Here is a 19,431-nt window from a genome sequence, read left to right as displayed (position 1 = left end):
CATTTCCCTGGTGTAAAAACAAAGAATCAAACAGTAGAGCTGGTCCAGCAAGTATCAGCCTTGACACATGAGCATCAGCCAGCCGCTGCAAAAAGATGTTTTTCCATTTTTGCTTTCACATGCCAGGTTGTGGAAGTTATACACACAATAACTGCGGTTATCTTGGGTATCAGGAGCAAGTGATTAGTAAGCACTTGAAAAACATGCCCAACTCTGTACAGGAATCACTTAGGATTTCTGATCAAGCCAATCTGCATTTCCAATTTAGTATTTCATACTATCTCACATCTCTCTTATAATTCAATTAATGTAATTTAATTTGACCATCAAAACCATCACAACACAAAAGCCTGCTAAAGTACTGTAAATACATTAAAAATAAACAGATTGCAATGGAGCACAAGAAGTTTGTAGCATGGCAGCAAAAGAACTGACACCAGACATGATTTTATTTAACAACTCCATTAACCTAGAAAATGGTAAACAGCATGTGAACTTTATTAACAGAAAAATACTTAAACTGAGATAGCTACCAACAGCTCCAGGGCAAGAAAATAAAGAGTAACAGCACTAAGCTGCATCCCCTAGCTAGTAAAATCAATGGCAAAGTTTCTCACTCAATAGGACATGTTCCTGAGTTTGTTTCAGGATGAAACAACAGAAATACACTGGTCAGGCAAGCACCAGCTCAAAGGAAATTGGGCTGGGGGAAAGTATATCACACACAAATGAGTTTTACAGGCATAAGAGACATGAAAAAAACTAAAATCCTAAAAAGAAACAAACAAAATGGTACTTCTCTGTGGAGCCCTAGAAAAATTAAGATCACATTCTCAGAAAATAAACCTTCATACATTTTGGATTGCTGTTATTTATGAAAAGTGGCATAAAAGGGTAAAAACACACAAGGAGAATAAGACACATGTCCAATCAAGCTTAGGAGACAACTGAGAAATGCAAACCAGCTAAACAGAGAAGTAAACATGCTTGAATGCTTTTTCTAGGAGCCACTGTTCCAGGCAGATAAGGAAAAATCCCACATCTGGTAGAGACTAAGAGAAGCTTAGCCGAAATTAACTACTTAGGCACACCTTAGACGTAGCTCCAGTGTAAGGAATACACACTCAGTTTTACCTCATTTTGCACTATTAAATTCACTCCAGATCCTTTTAAACATTACCCAAGTAGGCAAACATAGCAAGCTTTTCCTGCCCTGTGGGATGGGGAAAAGGCAAGATTCATCACAGGTAACAATGCAAAAAGTAGGCAATACTGTCTGGGAAACCAGAGTTAAAAGTGAAAGTAAGAAAAAGTCTGCATGCAGCAAGTGCTCCAGCTTTAGTAGTAACACTTTGTGATTACATGTCTCATAATAGCTCAGACCTAAAAGACTTGCACCAAGTGGTCTGGAAATACACACTTTCCAGGTCATGAAAACACATCTAGAAAGCAGTTGGAACAGGGAGAAAAATAAAAGCAAGGGGTTCTTTTCGTCATTAAAGAAAGCAATACCTAACACAAGGCAGTCACACCTGGATTCCTCCCAGTCAACTCAAGTCATAGAGAGGAGCACAAAAGTTAAAGACTACTTTCAGAATCACTATTTTGAATTGCATCACATTATCATAAAAGGAATTTATCTTTCCTTAACACAACAAGAGCCTAATAACTTGTTAAAATAATTAAGTCTCTCTGAATACAACAAAGAGGGGAAAAGAGGAGGCTAAATCCTACAATTTATTCTTCTAAGTAGTTGCAATATTCTATCCTGGGCTTTCTCAAAGCATTTTTTTTTTACTCTGAACATAAACAGAGTGTCTTGGCAACTTTTCCTCTCACTCTTACATAGAACTGCTTCTCAAGTCCTTAATATGTCTCCAGAAACAATTGCTTATGATAGGAAAGCTATACCAGAAGAGCACTGTGGGAAATATAGTAACCTAAAGCAAAAAAGATTTAGTCTTGTTCCATCAGGCTTTGAGCTGGTTCCATTCCTCCCTCCTCCTTTTTCCAGTTCTTCATGGCATAGACTTCCTTCCTAATTCAATCACAGAATGGTCTGAGTTGGGCAGGCCTTAAAGATCACCTAGATCCAAAATCCCTGTTGCATCACCTTTCACTAGACCAGGTTACTCCAAGTCCCATCTAAACTGGCCATAAACACTTACAGGGATGGGGCATCCATGGCTTCTCTGGGCAACCTGCTCTAGTGCCTCATCATCTTCAAAAGCATGTTTTTTTAACGTCTAATCTAAACCTGTCCTCTTTCAGTTTGAAGCCACTCTCTCTTGTAGAAAGTTCATCCCCAACATTTTTGGAGGCTCCCTTCAGGTACTAGAAGGCCACATTTAGGGTACCCCTAAAGCCTCCTCTTTTCCAGGCTGAACAATTCCTGTTCTGTTGGCCTTCCTTCATAGAGGAGGTGCTCCATCCCCCATATCAATCTGGTGGCCTCCTCTGGACTCACTGCAACAGGTCCATGTCCTTTCTGTGCTGGGACCCCAGAGCTGGATGCAGGGTTCCAGGTGCAGCGTTACCAGAGCAGAGGGGCAGAATCCCCTCCCTCCCCTGCTGCTCACACTGCTTTGGATGCAGCCCAGGATAAAACTGGCTTTCTGGGCTCTTTGATCATGTCCATCCTCTCATTCACCAGCATCCTCAAGCTCTTCTCAGCAAGACTTCTTATATGTTGCTCTTATGTTCCCTGTGTTGGCAACACAACCATTTGTCAGCCATAACAAATGCCTTACCTTTCCTCTTGTTTTTCTTACTAGGAGGAGTTTCACTGAGCTTTATTACCTATAGTTTTGTTTTTCTTGTCCCCTTAAACTACACGTGCATAAAGAACCAAAGATGATCAAAGTACTATGTTCTGGAACATTTCCCTGATAACTCTGATCATCTTGTATATGTATCCAACTTACGTTTAAGAATAATTTACTAACCACTCTATTTGAAAATAACATGTCACAGAATTTTTCTAAAGAGCTTCTGATCTGTCACTAAACACTAAAACCCATGACTAAATTGCAGATCACAGCTCGATTCTTCAGTACTTAAGTATTTCTAATGTAATTAGCTCATTTTCTTAAACAAGACACAGATGTTTTACTTTATTTGCTGAACCACAAAATAAACCAGGTGTCAGTGATACAGCATTTTGTCAAAACAGATAAAACGTATCTCACTTCATGATTTAAGAAAAAAGGAGAGGGATAATCAAACACACAGACCCCTTAGGCCTCAGTTACTTACTACAGGCTCAGGTGCCATGCTACAGTTATAAAATGTATGAAACAGTATGATTAAGTGTAACAAACAAATCTGACAGATTGTCATTGAAAAGTTCTTAAACAATTTATTATTAAAAAAAAACTATAATACGAAGATAATAGTGAGGAAAACACATAATAAAGCAGGGGAAGGCAGACATATGAGAAGTATTTTAGCTGTTTTACCTCAATTTCTGCCTCTTGGAAGCACAATGTTTTCCATTACATTTTCAGACTAACTTACAAGCTCTGTTCTCCACTGCCCACTGCTTGAATTCCACACAGAAAGGTGGCTTTAACCCACTAAAGGTTGAGCTTCTTCAAGTTCTCAAATGTTTACGAGCAGAATTACTCATCCTCAAACTAGCGTCTTCTGCAATTAATACCTACTTTAAATATGTACATTGTTTCTTAAGGCTGCCTCACGGCACACTGTGCTGGATTCTAAAGTTTGATGTCAAACATGCTACCACAAATAGAGTAATTCTCCTACTTTACGCAACTGTAAACTAAGGTTGGGTATGAGCCTAATAACCCTTCCATTTCCCTTGACAGTCTTCCAGGTGACGTCTCTAGGATGCAGGGATGAAGAGACACCTTCAGCTGAAAAGGATGTCTAAAGTCCTGGTACAGCTTCAAGACAGCTGTTACTTTTACAGATTTTCTGAGTTCCCTCTGACTGTTGCAACACACCAGCTATTAAAAGGCAGTAAGTATTAGCTATTTTCCTTCCAGGTTCTTCCGCATGTGCTAGAGTTAGTAGCTACCTAACTTCCCCAATACAGCTCTCAGCAGTCACTCAGAAGCAACTCAGAACTTCTTACCTTCACAGAGTTAATGGTTCTGTCAGACTATAAAATTTTTCAGGATGAAAGAGGTATGCCCAATGCACCTGACATCCCATCCACATAAAATATATTTTACAGCTAAGAGGTCTGTACGGGTTTTTTTGATTTCCAGACATCTTTCAGTACAGGTAACAGACCCAAATTTAGTAACTTACAGCCTATGGTACAGACAACAGTGAGTCCATTTTTATTGTGTACAATTAGAGGATGCCCACAATTATTGCAGGATTAAATTAAATTAAAGCCAGGAAAACAGAAGGACAATTATTTACACACAACTTGTTTCGTCTTCTTTAATCCTAAGGCTTGTTCAATCCTGAATATAGGCCATCAGATTTCCCCTGTAGTTTCTAATTTCTGAGATACTCCTGAGTCCAGCAGCTTCTCTAGAGTTTTTCAATTAACTAGAACAAATGACAGTATGAACTTTTAAATTTGCTATACACGGCCAAGATTTCCAAATGCTTTGCACTGTGAAGGAACATGCAAGCAATGTCATCTTACTGATTAGAGACATTTAATGCCATGTCCTATTATATCAGCTAAGAAAGTGTCTGCTTTCTTGAAAAGTGACAATTTTTGAAGAAGGACATTTAGAAGGAAGGAATAATAGGTTTGGAAGCTCAACACAACATTTAATGTAAGCATGAAAAGATTGCTTATCAGCAGATGACATTAAATACTTCCTCTGAAGAGATACATCACAATACTTCTCAAAGTTAGAGCCTGGAGTCCTGCACCTCATTCAATTATCACCTTGAAGTTCTTCAGTCTTAGCTAAATAAAGGTATTCTGGCATGGAATTCCCAGCAATCTATTCCTTCACTTTCTGGTCATTTTCCTTTAATCCCTAATGCTTCTAGGAACAAAATATTAGCTGAGCTTTGAGACACAGTAAGAATGATGACTCTCAGTAACTGGCTCCAATACTTAGCAGCTGGATAATATTCTAACAATCTATGAGATAACCCAAAACTTATTAATATCCTCCATTTATATTTATTTTTTTTAATGTGACATAAGTTAAACTTGAGAGTTCATATCTGGCAGATTCTCTGCTTCTTAAACTTTAGACAGCAACCTGCAACAGCCCATAATCAATAGCAACCTCTACCAGTACAAGTTTTACTAATAACAGTCAATTATTCAATTATCTGCATTATAAAGACAAGTTTATATTCTAATGAATCTTTATTTGTATATCTTCATTTACAAAGCCATTCTTCTACAGCAAAATCTCAAGCTGTTTTCTCAGCTCACCACAAGTGTCTTTCAGAATAAGGAGCACTGTATGTTGTCAGATCCTACCTGGCATTTCACAGGCCTCACAGCAAAGAACCTTGGAAAAGATATCTGCAGATCACAGTACCCATTCTTTCTCAATTTGGGGAGACAAATAGGCTTTTATTTGTCTTTGGAATTTTCTAAAATTGAAGATAACCAAGGGAGAAGAGAGCTGGAAAATGTGCCTGACCTACTCCTGAGTCAAAACAATTGCAGTTTCTACTTCATCTTCTTAAACCTGCAAGGTATCTAATTAATGTTATCAACAGGTCATGGTTTACAGTAGAAGTAACTGACTTCCCCCTGCACAGTCTGAGATCAAACTACACTTACTGACACTGTCATTTTATGAGAACAGCATAAATGATAGCAGGAAACAGGTATGGAATTAAAATCATCTGAGCTATCTTATGCACATCTAGACTGAAAAGGGCTTAGTCATTACATAGAAAGCTCTGAATTCTCTACACCTTACTTATGTGAAGCTTAGATGTCTTTAAGGGCACCCTTGAAATCTCTTTCCCAAACTTACTTCCACTGCCACAACTAGTTTCAAAGAGTCTGCTTTGGACATGTGAAAAGTAATACTAGCAATAATTCAGGGGCTGAAGTTAGTGGCCTTAATTTACTCTCAGAAAGTAATGACAGAGGAAACTTGGGAAGGTGCAGTGGCACAATTATGTCAGTCCAGATGTGACCATTGTTCCAACACTATTACTCTCAGTAAAGTTGCTCTCACAGATCCACTTCATCAGTGATCATAAGCTGCTTCTCACTACAGAGATTTTCCACTTGCAGAGATAATCCACAACTCAGCTTGCATGTTGAAATACACATAACAGCTGCACATTAAACACCATTTGTGTTAGGCACATCTCAGCATTCCTGCCAACATTAAAAGCACATGCAAATATGCAATAATTCAAACGTTTACTTTGTTGAGTAGAAGTGTTGTGATGGTATCCTGAGCACAGAGAAGTCCTTGTGCCCAAACCACAGATTTCTTCAGAGTTAATTCCATTCTATCATGAAAGAAAGTCCAGCTGCCAAGGGTTTATATTCAAAACTCATAGCAGTTTAAAATTCATTCCAGGTGAACAGTGATTTCTGAGAATGTACAGCTAACATACACACATACAAACACACATAGAGGTAAATATCCAAAAATACATTTCCAGTAAAAACTGCCAGTTCTTACCAGAATCATTTATTTGCAGATGAAGACAAACGTTATTGACAATCACACAAAATGTCCTTACATGACTATATACTAATGAATTTGTGACCTTGAAAATCATGTATGATCTATTGTTGCTGGAGCTAGGACACTTGAGACACCTATCAGGTGCCCAGAGTATCACCTGTTTAACAGCTCACAGCACTGCTCTCCAACCAGGCACCTCCAGAATGCCGCTATTCATCTGCTAAGTAATTCTTATGTTGTTCTAGGCATGCACCCAGGTGTTTATTTCCAGAAAGTGCCATGAAGTTCCTCCCATAACATCAAGCATCCAGAAAACAACTCTGTTGGTCTGAAAACTGTTCTAGAAATTTGTTTAAAATTACAACCTTAATATGAATACTTTTTATCTGTCACATTAATTTATGCTGATTTCTACACTGTTTGTACATAGACTTCACCTAATTCTTTCAAATATTTAAGTAAATACAGTCTCATAGAAGGAGCCATTAGAAATCACCTTCAGTCAAGAACATTGGCTGCTTTAGTATCAATAAGCTAATAGCAAATAGCATTTACACTAGGAATCAACTGTTTTTTGTAAACAGTCACTCTGCTCAAGAAATAATTAAAGACCACATCAGCCATAACCTAGTAAAACTTTCACTACTAAAGGTACCTCATCTAATCAGCCAACAAAAAACAAAACACAAATCCATCTCGGTATCCAGCTGCCTAAAACCTTTCCAGCAACAGTTTTTTTCTGAAACAAGCAAGGGCACGTTGTGCACCAAGGAACACCAGAACTCTGCTTTTCAAAGAGGCTTAGAGAGGTAGGCATTAAATTTCTATTGCACTTCCACCCAACAGGGGTCTACAGCTTCCCAAGGGGTTGTCGAAAATCCCACACCAGAGCACTCAAAGGAGGAAATTAGGAAAGTGAGAGCACAGCCAAGGGGAAGAAAGAATGACAACAAAGTAAGAGGGTAAAGGATAAGAAATCAAAGACAGAAAGAAAGCAAAGATAATTTATCCTACCAGAGACAGCACCTCTTGTCAGTCAAGACAAGAAACATTGCCTCCCAAAAAGAATCTGGCACCAGGAAGTGGCAGAAGGGGAAAGACCAAATCTGACCTGAGGTAAGAAAAAAAAATGCAGTTACAATTTTTCTTTTAGAACTTTGTCTGTTGTTTTATCTTACTTTTGCAGTCTATTTTTTAAACATGTTTTAATTATTTTTCTTCATCTGCATTTTGTCAGTGATGATAGTGGGATGGTACAAATCAAATGCAGAACAGGATCAACAGTATTTTGGTAAAAATGTAAAATTAAAGACAAATTTTAAGTACTATGGGGACTTAATATGAAGTGATAGCTACAAACAATATATATACTAGTGAAATGTCCCAAGGAATAAAAAAATTGGAATGGCCTTACATCTATAAAATTCACTGCAATGGAGTACAAGACCACTAATTTTTACCTGTAGGAGACTTTGCTGACTGCCTATTGGCAAGACAAATCTACGCCAGATATCCCTTGTGCACATGGGAGAAACATCACAGTCTCTTGTGTCCAGGTTCCAAGTTTATTGCAACAAAAAAGATGTACAGAGGTCTCCAACTGAAAATGGGGTGATTTTTAGAGACAGTCTCTAGAAGCTCCAAATAAAGTAATCACAACAGAAAGAACTAGCACAAACAGAAATTCACTGCAGGGTGATGAGCAACAAAAAGGAACACTCAAAAAGAAAATCATAGATGACACCTAAAATTTTTTACAAATATTTAAACATTAAAAACAAAAGAAAACAGAAATTTCATCAAGTAAATGCATCTATCCTCACCTTATCAACTTAAACTACATTCTCAGAACAAATCTGGCAGATAAGGTGGAATCATTTTTTCCTAACATGTCAGAGGCTCCACCGATTTCTTCTAGTCACACTTAAAAATTAATTCAAAACTAGAACAATTCATTTCAAGTGGTAGAAATAAACCCATTACCTGCACATGCCTCTGATACACAATTCCAAGGCTTCTGTGATGCTGCCTCACAATTTTTACTCAGCACAGATCTCATGTCTAAACTTAGTAAATGGTAATACACCACACTCAACTTTTCAAGTAGATCTGAACTGAAACATTAGGTTTATACATATTTTCTGAAACAGTGAAACTAATGAGCTTGTCTTTATGCCTCACACTGAATTCCAAATGCTCTTACTTTACTGTATCAAAATGCTACACAAAGAAAAAAATGTGGATAAGCATTAGGACTAGATATACGGAAAACTGTTGGAGTAAGTTCAAACAAAACACTCAAGTGAGAGGGAGCTAAGATTTAAGATCCTTGATAGCCACATTTATATTGAAGTAGTTAAAATACCTAGAACAGAAAGTTTAAGATCAAATTTAAAGCTTTAACTGTTGAATCTGGATATGAGGTAGCTGCAAGAACAATAAATAAAAATCTCCATAATCTCATCACAGAGTGTACAAAAAAGCAGTTCAATTTTATTTCTCCCATAGAATTCATGAGATTTCTTCTTGTATTTGAAAAGGGAGATCACAGATTACCTTTTATGCAGTAATGCCTTTCTTTCAGATTCTCTATTAGCCTTTTTGAGGCAAACACCTTTTCAATTTCTGTCCATGCAGTAATTCCCCTCACACATCCTTACATCCTGATTCAGTAACAGCACTCTGAGTTTTCTGAACTGCTCACAGTACCTCAATGTTGTTTCTGTATAGGTGAGCAACACTTCTGCCTATAGCTAAAGTTTTGTATATTCCTTCTCTATTACGTCTCTATTTTCAGAACCTAAATCTGCTCATCTGTTCTATGTCCTGTAGAGGGGAAGAACACATTGCATGTGCAGGGTTTAGCCCAAATGATTCCAGGAACAAAACCCATGAATGCTCACTACCTTATACGAAAATTTACATATCCCTAGTATCAATCTACGGTCAGAATCTATCAGATGTCATTTAACACAATTATATTCCTTTCTTAAAAAATACCACCTTAATCAGTGCACCAGCATGTACAATGTTAGTAAACAAACATGAAAGTCCCCGTTTGTTTTGTCTTCCTTAGTCAGCCTCAGCCCTTGGTTATCACAGAGTTCAAAAACATTTGCACTGAGTATCTGTAAGCATTTTATCTACAGCATTTCAGGGCAGCCCAAACATCAATGAATTAACTTCAACAACACTTCTAAGCAAGATCTCACTTCTCTTGAAATAGAAGGAAACCACAGGATGTAAAGAATAAAATTTCAAGTCTGCTGAACTCAATCACCCAATCTGAGATGCCAAACTATGGATTTTTAATAATTCTTGATTTTCTACAACTAAGTGTTTTTCCAAAGCTCACTGCTCAGTCTGTGAATGCTCAGATCCCAAAATCCCAGATCAGGTCTTCATAAGGAACAAACAGCAAACAGCTACCTGTGAATTCCTGACAAAGTAACTCACCTAGCAGTTCACATGAACTGCAACAGAGAACAGGACAGTTGATCCACCTTTTCACAATAAAGCTCCACTGTCAACACCTTGGCCATCCTTTCTTTCTGTAATGTCTCTATCTACTCATTTGCTGTACAGTCAAAAACACTGAGTGGTGGTCGAACCCTTCTGCACACTCTAAAGGATGCAAGGTGGTGTGGAGTAGACAATAAGCAGCTGTGTACAAAGTAAAGATACTCCAATGAGGTTGAGTTATTGGTGTCTCTGAAACTTGTCTCTGTTATATCCCAATTCTTGAGCAACATTCTTCAAATATGCTGCTGTGCCCAGCAGCTTCTTGAATTTACTAACACTGCAGTTGCTGCTTTGGTTTCATATTTAACAGTAACAGAAATAATATAACAATGATGATACAACAATTAACAGCAGGTGACACCAACAACTCTCCCTTAAATGTTAGCAGTAAAGTATCAAAAGTATTTGAAAACCTTTCCTTTTACTTTACATGTATGAATTTTATTTGTCCAGTACCACTCAAGCAATTTTCATGGTTCCACAAATTTCCCCTGAACCCCTTCTTGTTCAAATCAACATTTGGAAGAGCTTTTCCACTGTTTGTCTTCTCTCTTCAACCCCACCTAATAATGTTAGAAGTATTACAGCTCTGTTCCAGTTTTCCAGCTTAAGATAGAGGCTATCAGCCTTTCAACATTGATAATTTAAATCTACTATTTTTCTCCCATTTCCCATGAAGTTGTCATTAGTTTTTATGAAGTCCTGAGAGAAAAAACAGTCTCCCTTTACAAACATTTTGGAGGGCCTTGTTCAGACTCTGCAGGAACAGTGGAAGCTTGGTTCACACAGGTTCCTAAACCAGAACCAGAACCCTTGTTTTAAAATCTAGCTTCCATAAAGCCAGAAAGTATCTTGCCAGTTAAAATATTACTTCTTTTTCCAGCTTTTTATCATTAAAGGGTGATTCAGTTTCCTACTGAAATCAAACAAATTTAATAAAAAAGCAAATTATTGTGTTCGAATAGTTCCAATCACATTTGAAGCTGTTTACATTTAATATTAACATTTTTTGTGCCTAAACACATCTCTTGCTAGTCAAATTAACTAATAACTAACTAATTTTCAAATACTACACTACATCTGCAATTAGATGCATTAATATGCTGCCATAGAATAGAACTAACAAGAGTATGAAACGCTTTGCATATACAGTTAGAAAATGCTTTGGCAGACTCAAATACTAGTATGAATTAAAAAAAAACTCACTGTTTTATCTTACATGTACAACTTAATCTGGACTTTCTACAAAATACATCTCAGTGGCAGCAACATATGAAAGAAATTATTATTCTGTATTGTGAAATAGCAAACTCCTTGTTTGGAGAAGATGCAAGCAAAGTAAGCATTGGAAGGCAGCAAGTTGTAACTGGTCTTACAGGTGCACATTTCATTGCTACATGTCATACTTCAACACTGTCTCTTGACTACTTTGTACCAAAAATATGTAGTCTTGTTAAGAGAATTAGAAGTTTTACATGCAAAAAATATATTAATTCTGCAAATTGTGTGGCACCTTTATAACTGACGCTATAGGAAGTATTAAGTTATACATCAACTGATGAGCATTATTATACGCTGAGCATTATTGTGATGGGAGTTTGTAGTACCCTTCTATAGCAGCTCAAGTATGACACAACTATTGCATCATTACAAAGGGCAGAAATTACTCTTGCTATTAATGCTTTCAAAAAGTTTGTTTCAGATCAAGTTTTATGTTTTATATTATGACCTTATAGGAAACATCATTAACCAGACTCCCAATCTTTTCACTGTACAGCTAGTGGACTAGAGCTAACATTACCCTTATACTAATGGTTTTCAAGTGGTTGGTATGTGTTAAACTGCAACTATGATTTCCTCATTTTCAATTTCTTTTTTAAGATTTACTTATCTACCTTTCTACTACAAGTAAGCACTTGATTTCAGTATCTCTTCAACACATTTACGTATACACACAAAGAAAAGAAGAACAGAAACGCTGGCTCCCTCTGCTAAAAGGATCTCAAAGACAGAGGAGAATATTTGGAAAGGCCACGTGATCCTGACAGTCACTGCCATCCCTTCCTAGCCATTACCTAGCCTTACCACCATCCATTCACAATTTACTTCACGTGGGACTAGGATCTGCAGGTGGGACTGCAGACTTTTGCTGATTCATAAGAAATGCTGACAAATGGGGACCAGCAAAAAACCCCAGCACTGCTGACAGCTCTTTGAAGCTTTAAGACTACCTCCTTTAGTGAGAAAAAGCAGCAAAGGATGGAACTGGGTCTGGGAGTGAGGCACAGAGCAGGAGAGATGGAGAACTAAGTGATGCAGGTGATATGGAACTGGGAGCCCTCTGGAGATGCCAGCTGTAGGGAATCTGAACCCAGGCCAGTTAATGCTGTTGCGACCTAGTTCCACAAAACAAGTTGCAAAAATGGTCTTGTAATGATATTCCTGGAATCTGCAAGTCTCAATTTTTCTGCTGTCCTGGGTGGTGGCTACTGCCAAATAAGAGAATCATTGCCAGATACATGTTCACAAAAAGACATAACCTGTAAGAAAAATACCTTCTGGTAAACTTTCCAGAGCGTAAAAAAAATTACCTACCTGTTCCTTGTAGACTGCCAAACATTACACCACCATATATTCCTCCACAGAGGGCCTAACCCAGAGAAACACAGCATATTGTTCCTATAAAGGGAACAACATGAAATCCAAGACCAGGGAATGACCTCGTGTTTCATTCTACAAAACCAAAGGCAAAGCTTTTAACTAGCCTATTAACACCAAATCACAGAAAAAAAATGGTTTTGAAAAATTAGAAGAGCCTAGTAATACCGAGAGATAAATACTTAACTTTTGACAGCATTACCAAGGAAGTCTCTTGAACACTGAATAAACACATCCAAAAAAGTAACAAATTCAAATTCTAGTTGGTGTCTATTTTCCTGGATTTAGGAGAAACAGGAGTCTGCACCTCATGTTGAAATGAGAGCACAGTGATAAGGCAGGCTACGGTCAAACTCTTTGTGAAGGATAACAAAATCTCACTTTAAAAAAAACAACAGAACTAACTAACCGAAGTACCACAAAATTGTTTTGCAGAGATTATTATACCAAACAAGCAGTCAAGAAAGCCGCCAAATGGAAAGTAAGTATAAATCTCAAAGTAGGCTGTAAAGCATCTGATGAAGTCCTAAGCCTTTAGAATTCTAACCTCTCCTGCATTTACAAATCCAGATGCACACTTTTCCACCATGAAACTAGTACAGCATCCCAATTCTGTCAAGAAATATCAATAAATCTTGTTTGTAACTTTGTGTACGGACCATTTTAAAGAAAGTACACAGAAAAAAAAATTCACATAAACATGATTAAAGTTTGTTTTTTCCCTATAACCATATTCTTCCAAGACAGCCATCCCCAAATTGCTCATACTGGATCAAAACCTGTCACCTTTGAAAAACCTTTCGCTGTTCTGAAGCAAAAATTGCCTTTCTTATTGAGTATATGGTTTCTATGGATTTCCAGAGTTCTACCAAAATCAAGGCCCCAAACCTCTTCTCCATAAAGTTGGAAAACCATCCCTCCCATACTAATATGTGTTATTCTACCCCTGTAACTAAAGTTGCTTAAAATAACACATCTGAAGTGTGAAGTAAGAGGAAACTGAGAAATTAAGACACAGACTAGCTAAAAAAAATAAAAAAATCACAAAGATACACTGATTGTCATTTTTAATCTCACAGTGTTCTCATGGTTTCAGGAATCATTATTTGTTCACACACACACCTGAGAAGTCTACATCCAGGATCCAAAACTATCAAAACTCACACATGCTTACCAATTAGGTAATTAATTAAGCAATTATCTCTTTTTTTCTAACTAGGTGTGTCTAAATTAATTTGCTTTGGAAAGAGAATATAAAGCCCAGTATCATTAACAGTCACTCCTTCAAAATCACCAACAACTATCAGAGAGGAAATGTAATTTTCCCTGCTACAAACATCTAGCAGGAAAATTCATGCTACAGTCACCATAAGAAAAAATACAAGAAAACCTACTTTCAAATTCTATTTTAACAAAAAGACAAAGCTGACACTCTTTTTAACACATATCACATAGTCCATGCACTTGTCACTGAAAACTACTAAAGAACAACGTATACCACTTGTCACTATGATAAAACTTCCGTAATTTTGACCCGTTCAAGTTCAGAAAGCCTGTATTCCTCTACTGTACATTAAAGAGAGTATTATGAATACATGCATGACAGCAGATACTTACAGACTACATAATCCTACCACATCACCACCTATAGCAACTTTGTGATGATAATTTCATTTTAGTTAAAAACTACATCTTTAACCATAAAGAAATCCATCTCCACCCTCCTGGGAAGCCATGAATGCGGGGGGGGGAGGGGAGGGGAGAAAAAGCAGCAGTCCTACTAAGCTTTAAAAAGTAAATAATCGAAAAAAGTTAGTGGATTCGGGGAAGACAATTCTTTGATAGAGATGCACACACACCTGCACAAACAAGAAGTCTGTAATGTACTGCGACACACACCAAAAACCCACCACATGTACAACACTGCCTAGAATCAAGCTACTAACTAGAAGCCAGCAGTATAAGCCACAAATACCGAATTCTCCTATGTTTCTGTCAAAATGTTTTAAGATTAGAAGAAACAGAGAAATGATAAATTAGATAAGAGATAATGAAGACAATATTGAATTAAGTTCCTAACATTGCAGAATGCTGCCTTTTCAGATGACAACCCCTGGTTTTCTAGAATACTAGTCCAAACACTTTATCGGCCGGTAAACAATTGCGGAAAAGCCGAGCAACTTTCTCATCTTGTTTCATACTCCCATCTTCCTGCAGGAATGCCTTTCTTAGCTTCCATCTCTTCCTCCACCCTGCTCCTTCTGACTAACTACCCACTGAACTCCTCCACGGCGGTAAACACAACAGGACCAGAGGCAAGCAGCACACAGAACACGTTTCTCCGGCGGCCTCAAAACATGCCACTACTACACCAGCACCGGCCTCCTCGGCCGCAAGGCAAAACCTACAGTAAAACGAGCAGATCCCGGGGCCACCAGAACACAAACCACCCCTCGTCAGCGCCAGGCAGGCCGCCCGCACACTCCTGCCCCGGGCCCCGCTTCCCCGCACCCAGGGGGGCCCTGGGGTGCGGAGCCCGGCCGGACCCGCCGCGGCGGCGGCCGACACGTCGGCAGGGCCGCCCCGCGCCACCGCCCACCCACGGCGGCCGGGCCCGCCGGGGGCGCCGCACCTCGCTCCGCCCGTCCTTCGGGCGGAGGAGCGGGGCTGCTCGGCCCCCCCCGCCGGCCGTACCTGCGGCTCCGGCCCCGCCCGGCGGAGGCCGCGCGGTGAACGGGCCGTACCGGCCTCCCCCGCTATGACACTGCAGAGCGCGGCCCGCCCGACGGGGCCTCTCCTTCCTTCCGCCGCCGGGCCCCGGGCCCTGCTCCCGGCGGCGCCATGATGATGATCGGCCCCCAAGGCCGCCGGGCCGGGCCCCGCCGCCGCCGCCGAGAGCGGCCTGGGCGGCCCGCGCCGCTCACCTTCATGTCGGGACATCCTACTCCAGAGACGGCGGCCCAGGCCCGTCCCGGGGCTCCCGCGGGCAGCTCGGGCGCCGCTGCGGCCTCGCCCCCCGCCGCCGCCCCGGTGCGAGAGGAGAGGGGCTGGGGCTGGGCCGGGAAGGGGGCGAAAACACAAGAGGCGGCGAGGAGCTGGCCTCCCTTCTCCTCCTCCTCCTGCCTCCTCGCTCGCCCTGCGGGGGGCGGATCCGGCGGCAACGGCTTCCCGGGCGCCGTGACACGGTGACTCCGGGCCCCGCCGGCCGCTGGCGCCGCCTCCCGCGCCGCTCCGCCCCTGCCGCACCAGCGACGGCGGCGGCCGCGCTGGAGCCTTCCCGGCCCCGGCCCCTATCCCTTCCCCTTCCTCCTCCCGCCCCGGCCGAGCTGCTGGAGGAAGAGGAAACTCCCCGGCAGGGCGGCGGCCCTCCCGCGCGGGCTGCCGGGCCAGGGCCGCCCGGGGCAAGGAAGCGACCAAGGTAACGGAACCTAGCACCGGCCTGACCCGAAGGACACGCATTAATCAGCTCTTTTATGTAAAAGGAGCGGAGAAAGAGGGGCAGAGAACAGCTGGGCGCATGTCCTAAGCCGGCGTTCCATCACTTATGGCGTTACTCATTCTCTAACAGATTTGGTGAGCTTCAGACACAGGGCTGGAGTCTCTCCGTGTTTGTTTTTTTTCCGCGTCCCGCCTTTGTCAGGCCTGCCAGAAGCGTCCTTCAGTTCAACTCTAGCTCTGTAAAGATGATGCCCACGGAATGCTGTGTACTGTCCCACTCATTGAATCACAGCATAGCTTGAGTTGGAAGGAACGTGACAAGGATCTTCAAGTCAAGCTCCTGGCCCTGCATAGGGCAGCCCTATGAATGGCACCATGTGCCTGAGAGCGTTTTCCAATGCTTCTTGAACTCTCTCGGGCTTGGAGCTGTGACCATTTCCCTGGGGAGCTTGTTCCAATGCCCAACCACCCCCTAGGTTAGGAAACTAATGTTCAGCCTAAACCTCCCCCGACAAAACCTCATGCTGTGCCTTCAGCTATAGTCACTGGTCATAACAGATAAAGAGATCAGTGTCTGCTCCCCCTCATCCCCTTATGAGGAGGTTGTAGACAGCAACGAGGTATCCCCTCAGTCTCATCCAGGCTGAACAGACCCAGGGACCTCAGCCACTTCTCATATGGTTTCCCCTCGAGGCCCTGTACTCCAGACAAGTGTCTTGGTCTGTCCACACCATGAGGACTTCTCATCATGTCATCATTGGCTTCCTGCCGCTCCATGGAAGCAGGCCAGTCTTGAAAGGAGTGAATGACCTGCAACATGGCCATGTTCCTTTCCTGGTTCACATGCACAGAGGACATATGTCATGCATTTTGTTTCTGCCTCTCTTACTATGACTTCCTGGCCTTTCCCTAGATTCCATCCATGGTAATAGCACCATCTTTCTTACATTCTCCCACCTGCTTTTGTTTTCTCTAAGTTATCCATCTACTGTGCACATGGCATTCCTTCATCTTTTCCCTTTGCCAATCCAACACCTCTATCTTCTCTACTGTCTTAGAGCACAGCTTCCATATGTTTGCCTCAGCACCAAAATTCTTAAATGTTTATGTTGGTGAAATACCTTCTCGCTTGGTTTGAAGGCCATGAGAGTCTACACCAGAGCACCTTAAGTATCAAGGTGCTGGGAAAGGCAGGAATGAACCAGAAGGTATTGAAAGGAGGAAGCGCCAACCTCATTCCTGGCACCACCTCCCTTGCCAATTACATTATTTTTCTGCTTATAATTGCATTATACATGTATATTTCTGCTTATAATTGCATTATACAGCCTCTGCTTGACACTTTACATGCATTGTTTGTTCCTGGTACAAAGGCGTTCGTTTCTGACCACCTGGTTCACATCCAGCTCTCCTTTAGCTACATGCAGTTTCATAAACAGTTCCTACTGGGAAGATAACCTGGATCCAAAAGCCTAAAATTCCAGTGGCAACAAGCAATACCTGTGAATTGGATAAGCTGTAGGAGAAAACGGAGATAATTTTGAGGACCATTTTGATAGGAGCCAATGACCTCACTGCTTGTGAAAGCAGGCGGGACATCAATGACCATGCAAAAAGGGTGCAAGTATACCACAGATGACAAAAACCTGAAGAGCACCTTGCAGCTGTCATAATACTCACTACCAAACTATGAAAGCATGTCTTTGAGTGTTCATTGCAGTCTAGTTCTGGTGGCAGAGTTGTACCTATCCTGCCAGCATTTCACAGCAACAGTGCACAGACTGGAGAAGTGAGTAATGTGCATTTTACTACTTTATTTTTTCACCAACAATTTTAAATGCAAATGGCAATTATTTCACTCATATGCAAAATACAGACCACCAGTTGCTCCCTTTCAGTTCCTAGAAGAGCAAGCTAGTAACTTGGCTGGCTAGAAATATTTCATTTCTGTGTGAGACTGTGGTTCCTCCTGAGGATAATTGTCCTCACTCTGAGCACTATGATGCTATGCTAGGTTTTGTCCTGTTAGACAAGAGTGACCTGCTACAGGAGCTTCTCCCCATGCATCTAATAAAATACAGATTGTATGTTGGGTATTTCAGTGGGACCTGGAAGATTCTATGCTTAATCATGGAAATCCTTGATCTAATCATCTTGTTTCACCACACTTCAGTTAAAAACCAGCTCAATAAACTTTTTTCTATTAAGCATTACTCAGACAAATGTCCCTTGAGTGCACATGGTGCCTTTTGTGTGGTGTCTTCTCCACCTTTGTAGACTTGAAGGGCAAAATTAAAACTGTAATCCTGTTATTTCCTGCTTTCTTGCATTAAGGCCTGCATCTTGAGGCCAAGGGCACAATATATGACAGCACATACCTTGAGCTGGTGTTGATGCCAAAGAAGGTTCCAAGCATCAGCCTCTTGTTATCTAAAAGCTCTCATACCTTTTTTTTGTAATCTTCCCACAGGCAGCTCCATGTGGCACCAGCTCTTTCTTTCCTTCTTCTCTCTTCCTTTTGCAGGACCAGCTAGCTCCTTTCTGTCCCTAGCACAGCTACCAGACCCTATCTATCCTTGTACAGCATCTTACCCTTTCAGTCCCTTACATGGCTGCCTGACCCTTCCCCCCTCACAGCACAGCCAGCAAACTCCAACTGCCTCTCAACTAGCTAATCCACTCTTTTATAACTCCCATCCTTATTGGACATAGCTGTGAGGCCAAGGCTGTTCCCACTCTTTGGTGATTAACACAGCTGCAATTTATCAGGGGCAAGATCACTTTCAGCACAATCTATCCTCCCACAAGTATAGATAAAAGCCTTGGTACTTTTGGAAGTATTCTGTGTGTGTAGCAGTGTGTAGCAGTGTGTAGAAAACATCTGTATTATATATGTATAAAGATGGGAATTTTGCTGATTGTCAAATATATCAAATACTGCAAATGTAAGATGATCAGGTTCTCAGTGGTTAGGATGTGGCAACTCTGTCTGTATGTGCAAAGAGATATATAAAAGAATTTGAATGCCCTTTACAAGGTCATGGCCACCAGTAGAAAATATTATTTTCTTAGTATTATCTTGATAATTAATAACTTATACTGTCCTGGTTTTGAACAATGCTGTTTCTCAAACCCACATGCTGTTATTCCACAGGCAGAATGAGAAAGAAAGATTTGTTAGGTTTATAAGGTTTTGGGGTGGATG

At 40.9% G+C, this 19,431-nt stretch overlaps 1 protein-coding gene across 3 annotated transcripts in view; it reads right to left on the bottom strand.

Annotated features, from left to right (window-relative positions):
• The window catches only part of KCMF1 (potassium channel modulatory factor 1), a 44,943-nt gene extending 26,130 nt beyond the window's left edge, over positions 1-18,813 (bottom strand). The window contains exon 1 of one of the 3 annotated variants that reach the window (XM_033520372.1): positions 18,673-18,813. In XM_033520372.1, the coding sequence (XP_033376263.1) occupies positions 18,673-18,706 (34 nt within the window). In that variant the 5' untranslated portion in view covers positions 18,707-18,813. Of the gene's footprint in view, positions 1-14,977; positions 15,003-15,712; positions 16,263-18,672 lie in introns of those variants that run through there. The other 2 variants (XM_015614876.1, XM_019005317.1) reach the window with 2 other exon arrangements.
• Between the last annotated feature and the right edge of the window lie 618 nt (positions 18,814-19,431).

The sequence above is a fragment of the Parus major genome, chromosome Z (genome assembly GCF_001522545.3).
Source record: "Parus major isolate Abel chromosome Z, Parus_major1.1, whole genome shotgun sequence".
Lineage (NCBI taxonomy): Eukaryota > Metazoa > Chordata > Aves > Passeriformes > Paridae > Parus > Parus major.
This window is presented reverse-complemented; position numbering and strand designations above follow the sequence as displayed.